This window comes from Paecilomyces variotii (assembly GCF_004022145.1).
Source record: "Paecilomyces variotii strain CBS 101075 chromosome Unknown C8Q69scaffold_1, whole genome shotgun sequence".
NCBI classification, from domain to species: domain Eukaryota; kingdom Fungi; phylum Ascomycota; class Eurotiomycetes; order Eurotiales; family Thermoascaceae; genus Paecilomyces; species Paecilomyces variotii.
Genome location: NW_021167140.1, coordinates 3,219,862 through 3,235,091, shown reverse-complemented (window position 1 = coordinate 3,235,091; position 15,230 = coordinate 3,219,862). Strand labels below are relative to the sequence as shown.

The following is a 15,230-nucleotide window of genomic DNA, read 5'->3' as shown; positions in this document are numbered from 1 at the left end:
ATCTGGTTAATTATATACTTCATAACTCTACATTATACATTCTCTTCTAGAAACCACTCTCATAAGCCCCATATGCGCCGTACTCACATTGAGAGGAATCATTGACTGCACTCAGCTTCTTTTTATCCACTCTCCGCCGGACTAAAACTGTACTCGGAACCGTTTACTAGTCCGGATGCGCTCGCCATATTTGTAAAATACGAAGGGCAGTGGGCTCATTGCCAGTGCGATGAAGCCAAGCAGCGAGTTGCCCCATCCAAGGCCGAGGGTTGCATACATCTTACCTCCGGCGAGTGGAAGTACAGCGCCTGCCAATGAGCGGAATACAGTGTTCGCGGCCATGGCAGAAGCGGCGTGTATGGTGTAAGCGTCAACAAGATATGTAGAGACCGTCATCTTTGCAAATAGTCAGCAAAACGATCAGGGTTAAGGAGAGCGAAGTGGATGATTTACAAAGGCGCTGAGCATTCCCACTCCCAGGAAGGCCGTGCCAATGATTGGCAGGATCCAGTGGTCATGCTTCTCTGCTGTCCACCCGTACCAGAAGAGCGACAATGGAACGAAAAGCGCTCCGGGTATCATAGGGGGCAGACGGTATTCTGGTTTGGAAACGCCGCCATTCTTTTCAGTGAGATACTTCAAAAGACGGTCCGAAATTACACCCAGCATCACCAGACCCGTGATGGATCCGATACCAATGCCTAAGTACGCTAAGCCGACACTCCCCTGGGAGAAACCGTAATTGTCTTCGAAGACCTCTGTCATGGTTGTAAACAGAAGGTAAAGATAACCATAGATTACGGCAGTGTAAAGCGATAGAAGAAACACGATTGGTGATAGAAAGAGCATCTTTGTTGGTCGCACAATGGAGAAAAGGAAAAGTTCCTTTGGTGAACGGCCAGTATCCAGAGCCGATCTGAGATTGGGGTTTCCGGTTTCCTTGCGCAGGCGGTTCGTCTTTCGCTGCAGAATGGTAGGGGCGTATGATTCGCGCATAAAGACGAATGTGTTGATTGCAACAGCACCGCTCTGTGCTCCGTCAGTCTCAGTTTCGAGCTAGGTTGCACTGATAGAAACGTACTGCTATGGCAAGTACCCAGAATGTCCACCTCCATCCCTTGGCTTGGGCCAAATAACCACCCGCTAAACATGGTCAGTCAAAAGTGCCAGGGCCATTTATAAGAGACATATACGTACCCACTGGTCCAATAACTGGACCAAGCAGTGGACCTAATGCCCATGCCGCCATCGCGGCACCTCTCTTTTCCTGCCGAAACATGTCTGAGATGGAACCGGCACCGATTGTCAAGGGTGAACTGCCAGCTATGCCGGCAAAAAGACGGAAGACAATCAAGCTGGCCATGTCGGGCGCGACGGCACAGGCGACTGTGAACACGACGTACAGGATATTGCAGACATTGTAGATTATCATTCGTCCATACATCTCTGACACAGGAGCAATGAGAAGCGGACCGAAGCAGTAGCCCAGCAAATATACAGAAACCACAAACGACGCAATCTCCAAGTTCGTAGAGTGAAAGTCCGCCATAACTTCGGGTACACCTGGTGCGAACATGGACGAACCCAGGGGTCTACCTATCGGTCAGTCTTTGTATGAATCGGCCTTCAGATCAGGGCGCATACGTGAGAAGTGTGATGAGTGAGATAGTCGCCGTTGCGACCACCTTCTTCCTCCCGGACCAGTTCAACGGATTCTCAGGGTCATCGGGGCCATCCCAGCCGACGATATCGGGATCCCGAACTGTTGTCTCCATCTCCTGCTTCTCGGACAGCACAGTGTCCACCGCATGGCGTTCGACATCCTGGCATTGAGTTGCTTCTGCGGAAGAATTGGTCACACTGCCTTCGATAGCGCTGGTCTCGTCGCGCGGTTTCGAGTCCACGAGCGCGGAGAAGTCTGCCGTTCTGTTAGCATGGCTCTCATTGTAGTACAAGCTGATGTCTGCGACAACTCACTGTCAGTGGTCGACATGGCCCGTCACTCCTTGTTTTCGCCTTCACAACCACAATGAGCGCATTCCACGCGATCTGGGCGCCCATCGTGATCTCTCGGCCCTATATAGACTTATAAACCGTTTCCATGGGCATTTACCAATGTGTCGGCGTCGGAAGTGTCAAGGTCCGGCGCGCATAAATCGAGCTTCATGAAGGCTTTTTGCGAGTCTTCTGACCGGTCTGCCGTGTGCATAAATCCCAACCCAGGGGCTTTGTCCTGTACGCCATGCATGGTCTAACTGGTGGCCTCACTAGCGAACCCCTTGATTCGTCTATCCAATATAATTTTCCCGTGTCGTCTTTCCTCCCCCGCGGGGGCTTTCTAGTCGGTCCGCGCTAGAACGTTAGATTCATCCAGGCCAATGATCAACGTTAGACTACTGGTTGGGGGCGGTCTCCCAGAGGTAGATCGTGTCCACACCAACAAAGACATGGTATATAAGGTGAATGTGGTCGCTGCTACTTCTGATCTATCCAAGATCCAGGATACCTTGTCTCACTCTATGGCAGCACACACATATTGGAAAACCTGACTTACCTTCCAACCCAGACATTCTGCACACGGCGATGTCGGTGAACACAAGAGATAATACGCCCCGACGATAATATTTGCAGCGCGAAATCTCACCCGCGCTAAGTACGAATCCCTAGCGAGGAATGATCTTCGGGCAGCCAGCGCATTACCGTGGGAGAATCGATTCAAGTTATCAATAAGTCCACCCAGATGGTGTCACTGATTTTGAAGAAAAGCGATGATACTCAGATGGGAGGGATAAGACTGCTTCGAAAGAAGCTTAACATAGTCGCATGATATGAAGAGGAGTCAGACCTCGATTGAGTGTTCTGGAATACAGGTTTTCTGGAGCAGCATGTGCTAGCAAACTGTCTAGTTGGCTTGATCGAAAAGTAGATCGGAACATATTCGTTGCTAAGGTTGAACGATAGCAGGCTCGTACAAAACGATGGATGGACTTTCGCTAAGTCCCTGGGCATCGTTCAATCGAGGCTAAACCAATTCCATGCAAGTTGTAAGTACACAACGCCGCTGGCGATAGAAGCTACACCCCGGAGCTCAACTCACCATAGATCTTTGCCACCGCGCACAATCCATGTCCTTTACTTGCTTGTCTGCCTTATCGCTTGAAACTCACGCGTGAGATATGAGGGCACAGGTCTGCCTCGTAGGTGACGTGGACACCTACCGACGGGGGTTAGGGTTAGTGGCCTTGTATGCCTAGAGTATTTTGTCCCTGAATGGTCGGTTAACTGCACGCTGCTGTGCCGCGCGGCTGCTTGAGACATGACAAGGAACTGAGAACCAAACGATAGCGACAGGATGCTTTCTGTAATGCCTCTTGACAAGAGGGGCAATGGACAACTCAGGCATGCATCTCTCTACCCCTCAGGATGATAAAGGCGGCGGTAGTGACCGTGATGTATAAATATGTTTTTCATGGTCTAAACTATTGATAGCTTGTTTTGATTCTCTAAGCACGTCCGTTTTATATGGTAGACCATCTTCTTTTGTGCTGGTCAGAAAGGAGACGATAAATACTAAGTATGGTCAACAAGAGGGGTAAGAAAGCAAAACGGCCCAGTTCGGTCTCAGAAGAGCCTATCCAGACTCCCAATGGCTCTCCTGAGGATATTACCGAACCAGAGACTTCGTGAGCCCCTCTTCTCTTCTATTCGCTCTATGGTGAGCAGTTGCTGATTCGAATTCGACAGGCCATACCTGACCGATGATGTCAAGCTCATAATCGGGCCTGGCGAGCATAGATGGACGGTCCATCGACACTTCGTTGAACAATCGCCAGTACTGAAGAGTACATTAGGCTCGTCGAAATTTACATCATACTACTCATCCACACCGCTATTGATCAATCTCACCGGTGTTGACGCGGAAATTTCCCATACTTTTATACATTACCTTTACACCGGAGAATACCAGACTCTGAGGCCTCGGGAATGCGATGGTCCCAAAGAGTGGGTGGAATATAAGTGGAGTGTTCTTGCCTTCTGCGCTGCGAAAATATATGAGCTACCGGGTCTAGAGGATCATGCGCGGGCTCAGATGGAACTACTCGACGAGTATGTACCCATACATACGATCCTGGACCTGGCGAGAGAAGTCTACCGTCAACTACCAATCGACGATAACGAGTGGTACTCACTCTACCTCCGTGAAAAACTCAAGATAGCTTTCGAGCAAGATGAAGATCTATTCTCGCAAGGTTACTTCACTGAAGACTTGGGACAGGTTTCTGTTTTTGATAAATTCCTGGTTGCCACTATGGTGTCGTTATTCATGGAAAAGATATCGATGCTCAAAGAGGCTTCTCCTCGTGTTAATCAGACGGATCAGGTGACGGGTAGATCTCCCGAAGTCTCAACCAGTCCACCTCCTCCTGAGCTACCTCCGAGTCCCAGTGGGACATTATCTGATCGGTGCGCACCTGCATCATCGCGTGGATCTTCGCGTGAGCCCTCTCCTGAACCCGCACAGCCAGATATTGCAGAAGAGGATGAACAGGATGAACAGGATGAACAGGATGAAGATAATTACGATGGATTGGAGCCTATTCCAGAGGACGTTGGGGATTATGGAGGAAACCAATATGATGGATACCGAGGGATTGCACAAGAATGTATGTAGCTGAATCTCATGTATAGGAGGACATGACTATATGAGAGTGGAATGAATCATCTTGGAATTGTACACCGCGCCCTCGAGGCGTTCAAATAATACACGAACATTTTTACTTACCCTAGACCAGGCACTATAGTAACCTTCGCTACAAAGCTTCTCTTTGGAGGTAAAAAGGCCACTCGAGAATTAAAAGACTATTTTTTTCCCTGTCATAGATGAGTAGTTCCTTCCATCTATCCATGATGGTTTAGTATACTGAATCTATCCTGAGGCCTCCCTTTCGGGAGGTGCAAATGTATGCGTCATAATTGAACATAGCATCAAAGCACTATCTTGATATACCGTAGATATATCAGGAGAGGTTTCTGGCAGTGTCATTATGCCAACCAAGATAATCTATAGCTCAGGGATTCGTGAAAAACTAATCGATCTCGATATCTTTCTCATGCTTGACGAATGACCGATACGCTACTTGATACGAATGAGGACTTGGAAGCAAATCCACTATATTCCAGACAGTTAGGAAATTCTGACTATTGAGAATACAATTGCGAGTTCAACAATAATATCAACATGAGTGACGACACGAGGAACTCTATCTAGACGACCATGAATTGCACTCCTCTCTAGATAACCCGGATGGAACAAATTGAGAGTGGGGTATCGACATCCTATCCTTTTCTATGACTAGATCGTATATGGTCCTGGCATTTGTCCTTGCGTCCAAAGGACCTCCCGCATCGTTTGACAGGACACTCAAATGCATCTGGGGAGACATGCATGGTCTTAATGTGTCTCCATAACGCTCGATCGCATGAGAATACGTCGGTGGATGTGCAACCTTCCCAGCCGCATGTTAAGGGACCGGGATTGGTTCTTCTAAGAAAAGAAGATGATCATATTAGAACACATGAATAAAAGATATTGACTAAGACACTGATAAGAGAAGGACATACTTTCTTCTGGGCGCATACTGATTGTCCTGGAGCATGTCAGCACCAGCCACGTGATCGTTACCGTCTTCTCCTTTGATTGATTCGTGGGCTGGGGGTCGGAAAAGATTGGCTCCATAATCGTTAGATGTAGATTCATTGTAACTCGATGATCGAAAATTGGCGAACCCAGTCGTTGCGCCTGGATAGTACTGGGTTGTATGATCTCCAGTCCATTCTCCAACAGTAGTCTGGTCACCCCGAACCGATGTAGAGGGTATAATAATCCCGGGGTTATGTACAGTCTGCTGGATCTGCATGCAAGGATTGTACGTAAAACTTCCAGGTACGCCAATCTGTTCCGAGGATGATTGAAAAAACAATATTTCTTCCGCTGGGTTTTCGCCATGTGCTAAGGGTCCAGTTAGATACCCGTCTCTTCTAGGATGCAGATCCAAGCTAGCAATGTAAGAAGACATAGTAAAATGATGTGTACAAAGATAATCACGAAGAGTTGGAGAAAAAGAAAGAACTGCGAGTGCTCAGAGAAGATATCAGGAATGGGTTTGGAATTTGGAGAAAACTACAGAGATAAAAGAAGGGGTATTTATGCAATAGGACCCAGCGAGTGTTGACCATAGAATTGTATTAGAAAACGTCAACAGGCCCTTCTGAAAAGCCCCAGCATAGTATGGTCAACCTGTCCGGATCCATCCTGTCAACGGTAAAATGTTTGAGGTGTCGGTATGGGTCTACTTTAGACAAATTGAATTCAAAGTAAAGAAGAACTTCTGGCCTGAACAAATGAGATAAGGCCAGCCTTGGGGATCGCCCGGTCCTGCGGTAGGCACCTGCCACCTGCAAGACACCCCACCCGAACTTTTGGTTTCTGCCAATAATATCTAGCCCAACCAGGATAGGCGGACACTAACAATACCCACTCGATCTTCTGGTCTCCACCAATAAAATCTATCTGCATCCAGGCGCATCAACAGACGAGGCTGTGAACTACGACTACGGGGTGGTCGCATCGCCGTCGTTAAGCTCCTGAGCAACTTATAAGAAGGAGACACTTCCAACCGTCTTTGCTTAAATCCAAGGATTCCCGCAAACACGCACGGAATATCAAGACATCCAGGCTATTTCATACCTGATCATCACTGTTTACCTACTTTGGACGACTCTTATCAGTTAGCGTTGCTTCTTCACCAACATGGCGCTGTCTGATCACAAGTATCTCCTTTCGAGGCTTTATATCGATGAGGATCGAACACTGAAACATGTGATGGAGTATATGAAAGAGAATCATGGCATTGACGCGAGGTAGTTAAAATTTATGTTATCTTTTCATAACTGCGTTCCAGTTAATCCTAATATTTTCGCCAGCGAAGGCACCTACAAAAGGTTGTTTGCGAAATGGGAATTCCGCAAGAACAACAGGGGCAAAGATTGGATATGGGTCAATCGTCGCATCGAAAAGCGAGCTGCTTTAGGCAAGAAGAGTAACGTTCTCAGAAAGGGAAATCTACAAGATCGCAACACGATTCGAAAGGAGATTGCACGACATGTAACAACTTACGAGAAGGCACAAGCAGAAGGTTCTGAACCACCTATCCCTCCAGTTATATTCCATTAATAACAACGTGCAGTTGCTACACCCGAGACACCGGAGGATTTCATGATTGTGACTCCAGCAGGATCCACACCAGGCCAGTCGACACAAGATACTCCAATGGCAGACGGTATTGAAGTGGTCTCAAGTGAAACCGAAGCAAGCCACCAAGAACTACTCGCCAAAATCATGGAAGACTGTGGGTCTTTCATTTCTATATGGGCTGCTTCTGGCCTTTCTATGGACCGTCACACGATTCTTGCCTCATACAAAACAGTCGCGGAGTGGATTGTCACAGACACCTGGGATTCAGCATCACGCCCGGATATCGAGCGCCTACTTCCAATTGTCGCTTCCGATATCCTTTACTCAACGTATAGAAACGACCTGACACGCTTACAGCTTCAACTGGAGCGGCTTCCAAGAAATATATCTACTGATATTATTCGAACAGCAATGTTCATTGCCTCGGCACAAGGCTGCATTGATGTAGCAGAAGCTCTGTTTTCTCGTGGAGTAGATATTGACTCCCGAGATTCGAAAGGTCAGACTTGCCTCCATATCGCCGCTATTCACAACCACTTGAGCATGGTGTCATTCCTAATCAACCACAATGCGGATGTCAACAAGAGGCGCAACGACGGGCAGAAATTTTGGACTTTGGTTTGCGTACTCGCAAGCCATGAAGAGATCTCTCATCTTTTGATTGAGTCCGGTGCTCATAAGCATGTACTTGTCAATGGTGTCAACTCTCTTTATGTTGCCGCAGCTGGTGGCCATGCACGTGATGTGGAGCTTCTACTTCGCCAGGGTGTAAATCCATCGATCAAAACTGCTTTTCTTTGGGAGCCGCTAGTGAGTGATTTGCAAGATATATTTGAATCATATCACCGAGGGATACTGACCACTGGTGTGATGCAGCATTGGGCAGCCTCAAACGGCTTCTTAGAAGTCGTTAAGTTATTGGTCGAAGCTGGCGTCAATGTCATTTGTGTGTCAGATACGGGAGCCAGAGTTAAGATTGTAGTCGGAAATAGATGGCCGACATCAAAGGATATCTTGGAGCTGATGAAGATGCTTGATGAGTTAACAGGTATCTAGGGGCTCGAGCTGAACTCATCCAAATTATGCCAAAGTCACAATCAACGATGACTAAGCCAACTTATCTCCCCGCATCATCACGTTCTGGAATTTGGATGATCTAAGAAATAATGTCCCGATACTCCGCATTCTTCCCCAGAGGACCTTTGTGGTTTTCTAGAAGGATGACTAGCATATAAGCCTGCCGTATTCAACCTCTCCTCAGCAATTACTGGACCGCGGTACCTGAATTAGAGCTCGGAAACTGCACGCCTCGCATCGCATGCCCCGCGGGGTAAAAAGTACATACCTAAACAGCACAACCTACACACCACTCATCACCACAGCGCGCAATCAATCACAAAAACCCACAATGGCATCTCAACCGCCTTCTACACCTCCAGAATCATTCTCCATAATCTCTACCCTCCGCTACGACCCTTCAATCCCCACAACCATATCAAACTCCGCCACAGACATCATCTACCCCGACCCAAAAGACTCACCATACTACCTCCTCCGCTTCCACCGCGATCGATTACTCAACGCAGCCACACATTTCAACTGGCCCAAAGCCATCGATTTCCTCCAGCGCGATACGACTCAATTCGCTCAATTCCTCGACCAATCGATCCCCGACCGGACGAAACCATGGCGTTTACGAATCGCTCTCGATTCACATGGAAATTGCACAGTGGACGTCAACCCCGCGGCAGCATGTTCTCCTCGTTCGTTATTTATTCCGCAGAGCGTGAATTTCGAGACTGCTGAGAAGCAGCAATTTCCGCCTCCCTGGCGGTTATATTTGGATACTCGACCGATCAAACCGTCCGCGTTCACGACTCATAAAACTACAGTCCGAGAGGAATATACCTCCGCGCGAGAGAGGGTGGGGATCACGTCTTTTGTGGACCCAGAGGAGGTACTGGTTTTTAATCCCAAGGGGGAAGTTATGGAGGGGAGTATTACGACGCCGTACTTTCGGCGGAGGGTCGAGATAATAGATAGAGGATTGGGTTCGGATGAAGATGGGGTTGCGTGGGTGACGCCTCCGTTATCAAGTGGTGGGAATGCGGGGACGACGAGGCGGTATGCGCTGGAGACGGGATTCTGTGTTGAAAGGGTTGTTAGGGTTGATGAGATAGTGGATGGAGAGGAGTGTTGGTTGAGTAATGGGGTGAGGGGGTTTATACGCGCTGTGGTTGTGCTTAGGAAATAGTATTTGGTATGTGTGCGTGCATGGGGACAAAAAGTGGTGATCTGATAGATTGTGTGTACTTTTAGTATTCCATGGTGTTCATGGGATAGACGATAACTCCAGCATGATGTAACGTTCGAACTGTGGGTTCTAGAGTGTTAGTGATTGAATATGAATTGTCAAAGACATGACTGATTAAAGGAGAAATCTTTTCATTTCGCTCTCTATCACAGACCCTACCTAAGACACCACTTCTCAAGACCCATTCAACCGAAGAACTATATACATGGAGTCATCATCATCAAAAACGAATAAAGGGACCGCCGAGTGGCGAAGCAACATATGTGGATGAGTGAGAATATCTGCCTTCCAGACATCAATGTAGCAGGGGCTAATTTTTACGCCTTGTCGGCTTCGTTGGCGGCCTTGACATCCTCCTCAGAGCTCATGATCTGCACCTTGATGGCGCCGGTCTTAGGGTTCGAGGCCGTATCGAAGGCCTTGAGGGCATCCTCCAATGTAAAACGGTGAGTGACCAACCGTTTGAGGTCGATGACGCCGTTCCTGACGAGTCGGATGGCTCTGGGCCAGGTGTTGCAGTAACGGTATTGGTACTGCAGGTCAATCTCCCATGTACTCAAACGCATGAACGGAATGGTCATCTCGTTCTTGCCGACTCCGATGACGAAGACCTTGCCTCCGAACTTGACACTCCAGATAGCAGAGCACACACTGCTCTGCACACCAGTGCACTCCAGAGCGAGACGGGGACGGATGGCATCGGGCTCGCTGCCGTGGCCATCGTTCAACGCATCGATGATTCCCTGTGCGTTCTCCTCATCAGACACGCCGGTCCTCGCCTGGTACGTACGGACGCCAGGGACGAGAGACTTGGCGAACTTCAACCTGCCCTCGTCGATATCGGTGATGACAATGGGTGTGGCCCCTGCAGCGCTGGCACTGAGGAGGGTGATCAGACCGATCGGACCAGCTCCAGCAATCAAGACGGGGTCCCCGAGACGGATCCCACTGCGCTCCATGGCTGCCAGAGAGACACTGAGAGGCTCCAGCAGCGCACCGTTCTCGTAGCTCATGTCTCCGATCTTGTGGCACCAGATGGCGGGGTGGTTGACGTATCGTCGTAGCAGACCGTCCACTGGCGGGGTGGACAGGAACTCCACTCGTTCACAGCCATTGTAGCGACCAGTGAGACAGGGCTCGCACTCATTGCAGATGATGTTGGGCTCAATGGCAACACGGTCGCCGACCTTGAGCTTGGTCACGTCGGGAGCGACGGCAATAACCTGCCCGGCCGATTCATGGCCCAGGATGTGGTCGCCCGTGACGATCATGGGACCGATACAGCCAGCATGCCAGAAATGGACATCTGATCTAGAATAATCGGATTATTATCATCAGCAGCGATTCAGCAGGATGACGAGAACAGCGCAAGACATACCCGCAGATACCCGTGCTGCGGACCTCAACCGTCACCTCACCCGGCTTCAGGTCCTTTCCACTCTTCACCTCCTCCACCGTTGGCTTCGCGTCTGCCAGCCAGAGATCATGCTTTGGGTTCGTGAAGACTCCAATATTGGGCTTCGAAGGCACCGGAACAGACGTGTCGACCGCCATTACTATGGTGCAGCGATCGCTCGGGAGGAATGAGAAGCGAACCGGCGCTTATCTGGTTCAGATAATGGAGCACTGATAACGACAATCGTGACCGCGAGATGCTTCAGAAGGGGTTTCCCAAGCAGATACTTATGGCGGAGAGAATACCTGACTGATGGATGCAAAACAACACGGGGGCGCCGTCTCGCGACTCTTAGGCACTCTGGGCTTTTAAACGCCGGAGACAGCCCACGGAGGGACACGTAACAGCTGTAGTTTGCACCCCTCACTCGGTGGAGGCTCGGATAAAGAATCGCGCTGCTTTCGACCTTTTTGTGTCGCAGAGCATAACTAATTTACACCAATTTACACCAATTTACCCGGCTGCCAGCGCGGGGGATCTGGAGTCGTGATTGGCGCCCAGAGTGGGGGCAGTCGATGGTCACGTTCGAGAAGAAATATATAACGAAGAAAATCTAAGATGTTATAGAACCTAGATGGATCTGATTCTTTTACTTATCTTTCTATCCAATTGCTATACTCCGTGAATTGCACTGTTCAAATACTCATGTACCCGGATGCCGCCTGATTGATTGGTAGCTCTCCGGCCTTAAGCTAGCTACCAGCAAGGAGCCATGTCATAGACACCTATTAAGTATATATGATTCGAGAAATAACAAAGTAGATCGATAACTACACTGAATATGAATCTCAAGGTTGTATTCAGACCACATAAGATAGGGGGGAGCGCCCAGTTTAGTTGATACCCCAGTTTTATCTATATATAATTACCCCGCTAAACCAATACAATATCGGATCCGATCGCCCCACTAGGCAGGAATTAACCTAACTATGCAATAATATAGAGCAGTACCATATCTAACTTACAACCCAATACCAAATGGCATTATCATCACGCTCTGTTTCCGCTGTGCTCTGCTATAACTAACCGTTCTATTGTCCAAACAAGCCTCATCAACACAACATAATTAAATACATTGGACCAATTAACAGAAAACACTGGCGAAATGTTGACGCTTCCCACTTCCCCGCCGGGGAATTACCCGAGCGGGAAAATAAGCTCTCGGCATTTTTCCCGAATCTCGGGCGAATTCTGGAAGAATAATAAAAGACGATGCATACAGACAGTATTATCATCTTAGCAAGAATAATAAGTCGAATTTCAATAGGACAACCGGCTGCTTGGATCTATAGCTTGAGTAAACCGTGGCGGTTTTAAGATAGGTGCGGATGTTGTTTGTCCTGGTAGAAAGAACATGAAAGCTGCTCGGTCTAATCATATGCTAGTTCGCAAGTTGGCTGATCGCTGAGAAATACTCGATTGTGGCTATCAAGTTATGCAATTTCTCATGCAAGCATCTTGCGGTTCGTTATACAAGCTATCAGGGTATGTTTTTGCAGCGTAAATGGGAGAGCGTATTGTACATAAGTGTATAGATCAGAAAACGTATGCCAACCATAGAATGAAATATAAAAACACGTTCGAACCCCGATATTGCTCCCCAGATGACGTGCGCCGTTTCTCCGATGTGCAGATCTTCCAAATTTGAAATAATCAGACGAATATCCGAATGTTAATAGACCCTTCAGAGAGACTTCATCGAAGTACCTCCTCCAGTTCGGTAGCGGAGCCTTCCTCTAGTTTGTCATTGTTCAAGAGGTCTGGACTAGATCTGCGAACATGCATCAGCAATCGGAGTGCTCCTGCAGGGGTGACGCCTTCAATGCGTCGCGCCATGCCGATGCTTTCGGGCCGAACGCGCTCGAGCGCATGTCGCTCTTCCGTGCTGATTCCGTGCACCTTGGAGTAATCCAGATCGCGTGGGAGAAGCAGGTTCTCATCCTGCTGGAACTTCCTCGCCATGAGTGCCTGGCGCTTCACATACGGGGCGTAGCGGCCCTCAATAGCCACGCGAGCGCGGATCTCGGGAGCGAAGGAGGCAGGAGTGTAGGCGGTGACTGATTCGATGTGTGGGATGAGAGAGTCGATGTCGACGCCGTCAAGACACAGCATGTCCATTCCTGAGCGGATCGAGGTGTCCACTCGCACGGGGAAGCCTTTGCGCGACCACTGGAAAGAGGACATCTTAGTGCTTTCAAGGAGGTTCTGGAGCTCCCGAATTTGTCCCTCGGTATCAGTGAAGTGACTCCATCGTCGGTCCCCCACGACACCAGCCTCGCGACCCATACGGGTGAGGCGCAAGTCGGCGTTGTCGGCACGGGTCGAGATTCGGTACTCGCTGCGCGAGGTGAACATCCGATACGGCTCGGAGACACCCTTCGTAATAAGATCATCGATCATGATGCCAATGAACCCATCGGAACGGGTGAGTGTAAGAGGCTGTCGTGATTGCGATGCCAATCCGGCATTGGTACCAGCGATAATACCTTGAGCGGCAGCTTCCTCGTAGCCAGTTGTGCCGTTGATCTGGCCCGCGAGGTACAGGCCGCTGATCAGCTTCGTCTCCAGGGTAGGCCGAAGATTGCGAGGGTCAACATAGTCGTATTCAACCCCATAACCTGGCTGAAGCATGCGCACATTCTCCAGGCCACGCACCGTCCGCAGCATGGCCTCTTGAGCGTCGGCAGGAACAGTCATGGAGATACCGTTCGGATAGATGATCTCATTGGGAGCAAATCCTTCCGGCTCTAGCCAGATCTGATGCCGTTTCTTATCCGTAAAGCGGATTATCTTCGACTCGAGCGACGGACAATATCGGGGCCCCTTCACCGTCTCTCTGATGTGCACCGACTTATCTAGATTAGCACGGATGATTTCGTGAGAAGCCTCGTTAGTGTATGTCATCCAGCAGTTCAGCTGACCCTCGTCTCCGACTTGGACGGTACTGTTGAGGTAGGAGAAAGGTTGCGGTGGTGAATCACCCGGCTGAATCTCCAGCGATGAGAAATCAATTGACTTCTTGTCGAGACGAGGCGGAGTGCCGGTCTTGAGACGCCCCAGCTGAAAGCCAGCTTCCCGCAGGGACTTGCTCAGACCGAACGTAGCTGCCTCTCCTATCCGTCCTGATGGGAAGACGTCGAGCCCAATATGAATTTCACCTCCCAGGAACGTGCCGGTGGTAATCACCACACGACCCGTTGGTATGACTTGACCGGACTCCAATCGAACACCGACAATCTTCCCCTGTGAGCCTGAAGATCCGTCAAGGCCTTCTCTCGAAACCACAATATCGGCCACTTTGCCCTCAACGATGCTTAGCCCCGGTGTAGCAACGAGTTCCTCGCGCATATATTCCTTGTACAGATCGCGGTCAATCTGAGCCCGCGGACCCCACACTGCCGGTCCCTTCGATCGATTCAGAGTTCGAAACATAATTCCAGCTTTGTCAATGATGCGACCTGCAACGCCATCAAGAGCATCGATCTCACGGATCATTGTCCCCTTTCCGATGCCTCCAAAGCTGGGATTGCACGAGCAGACTCCAATGTTCGATAACGAGGGCGTGACCAGCACGGTTCGAGCTCCCGACCGGGCAGCGGCAGCACTGGCCTCAGAGCCAGCATGGCCACCTCCAATGACGACGACATCGCAAGCCCTAGTTGATACAGATGTGTAAGTCCATTGTCTGCAGCGATCCCGGCAGGTGAGAACTTACTGCGCGCCATCGGATACTGTCGCAAGACCACGGTACTGAACCGTCCCTCCAATGCGGGGACCGCGATTCAAGCGGAGCAATCCTGAAGCTCGCACCCGAAAAGCCATCATGACGAGTCGGGATGATGATGTCCTGAAAAACCTCGTCGACCAAAAATTTCCCGTAAACATCGAGCGGCGATATCTTCGGTCACGTGCGAGACTCTTAAGACCGGGCAAGGCGCGTTAATGCCGAAAGCGGTCAGAGACTATCAACTTAAAATCACGTGGGAATATTATTCTGCCAGTCCATCGTATTGAGAGGCGGTGAGCATTTAAGGTACCACCAACTGACCAGGTCGATCCATAAACTCCGTCCATCTAATTCATCACGGAATTGATTGATCCCGACGTGTCCATGCTATGGAAGGTGACACACTACCTAGTGAATCACAATTGGCACTATTACATCGCCTCATAGCCACTAGATGGAATTTCATAGAATGTGCTGT

General features: G+C 49.4%; 7 protein-coding genes across 7 annotated transcripts; 3 read left to right on the top strand and 4 right to left on the bottom strand.

The window, feature by feature from the left end:
- Window positions 1-141: 141 nt before the first annotated feature.
- C8Q69DRAFT_440976 (major facilitator superfamily domain-containing protein) lies at window positions 142-1,993 on the bottom strand (the record flags this gene model as incomplete). Its single annotated transcript, XM_028628706.1, has 6 exons — window positions 142-396; window positions 454-1,029; window positions 1,082-1,143; window positions 1,198-1,592; window positions 1,645-1,918; window positions 1,978-1,993. 6 exons carry the CDS (start codon window positions 1,991-1,993, stop codon window positions 142-144), a joined length of 1,578 nt encoding a protein of 525 aa, XP_028489562.1.
- A 1,583-nt stretch (window positions 1,994-3,576) lies between these two features.
- C8Q69DRAFT_440975 (hypothetical protein) lies at window positions 3,577-5,126 on the top strand (the record flags this gene model as incomplete). The annotated part of the gene is made up of 4 exons (XM_028628705.1): window positions 3,577-3,683; window positions 3,745-4,664; window positions 4,794-4,832; window positions 5,014-5,126. The coding sequence occupies 4 exons, from the start codon at window positions 3,577-3,579 to the stop codon at window positions 5,124-5,126; spliced, it is 1,179 nt and encodes a 392-aa protein (XP_028489561.1).
- Window positions 5,072-6,387, bottom strand: C8Q69DRAFT_452979 (hypothetical protein). Its single transcript, XM_028629595.1, has 2 exons — window positions 5,623-6,387; window positions 5,072-5,545 (listed from the first exon to the last, which is right to left on the bottom strand). Exons 1-2 carry the CDS (start codon window positions 6,075-6,077, stop codon window positions 5,338-5,340), a joined length of 663 nt encoding a protein of 220 aa, XP_028489560.1. The 5' UTR covers window positions 6,078-6,387; the 3' UTR covers window positions 5,072-5,337.
- A 317-nt stretch (window positions 6,388-6,704) lies between these two features.
- On the top strand, window positions 6,705-8,442 carry C8Q69DRAFT_41545 (ankyrin repeat-containing domain protein). Its single transcript, XM_028628346.1, has 4 exons — window positions 6,705-6,921; window positions 6,985-7,196; window positions 7,248-8,065; window positions 8,132-8,442. The coding sequence occupies exons 1-4, from the start codon at window positions 6,812-6,814 to the stop codon at window positions 8,309-8,311; spliced, it is 1,320 nt and encodes a 439-aa protein (XP_028489559.1). The 5' UTR covers window positions 6,705-6,811; the 3' UTR covers window positions 8,312-8,442.
- A 221-nt stretch (window positions 8,443-8,663) lies between these two features.
- C8Q69DRAFT_440973 (aminotransferase) lies at window positions 8,664-9,509 on the top strand (the record flags this gene model as incomplete). The annotated part of the gene is made up of 1 exon (XM_028628704.1): window positions 8,664-9,509. One exon carries the CDS (start codon window positions 8,664-8,666, stop codon window positions 9,507-9,509), a length of 846 nt encoding a protein of 281 aa, XP_028489558.1.
- A 188-nt stretch (window positions 9,510-9,697) lies between these two features.
- Window positions 9,698-11,295, bottom strand: C8Q69DRAFT_41512 (putative xylitol dehydrogenase XdhB). Its single transcript, XM_028628342.1, has 2 exons — window positions 10,948-11,295; window positions 9,698-10,880 (listed from the first exon to the last, which is right to left on the bottom strand). Exons 1-2 carry the CDS (start codon window positions 11,121-11,123, stop codon window positions 9,887-9,889), a joined length of 1,170 nt encoding a protein of 389 aa, XP_028489557.1. The 5' UTR covers window positions 11,124-11,295; the 3' UTR covers window positions 9,698-9,886.
- Window positions 11,296-12,490: 1,195 nt separating this feature from the next.
- C8Q69DRAFT_41502 (putative mitochondrial translation optimization protein) lies at window positions 12,491-14,903 on the bottom strand. The gene is made up of 2 exons (XM_028628341.1): window positions 14,741-14,903; window positions 12,491-14,680 (listed from the first exon to the last, which is right to left on the bottom strand). The coding sequence occupies exons 1-2, from the start codon at window positions 14,848-14,850 to the stop codon at window positions 12,721-12,723; spliced, it is 2,070 nt and encodes a 689-aa protein (XP_028489556.1). The 5' UTR covers window positions 14,851-14,903; the 3' UTR covers window positions 12,491-12,720.
- Between the last annotated feature and the right edge of the window lie 327 nt (window positions 14,904-15,230).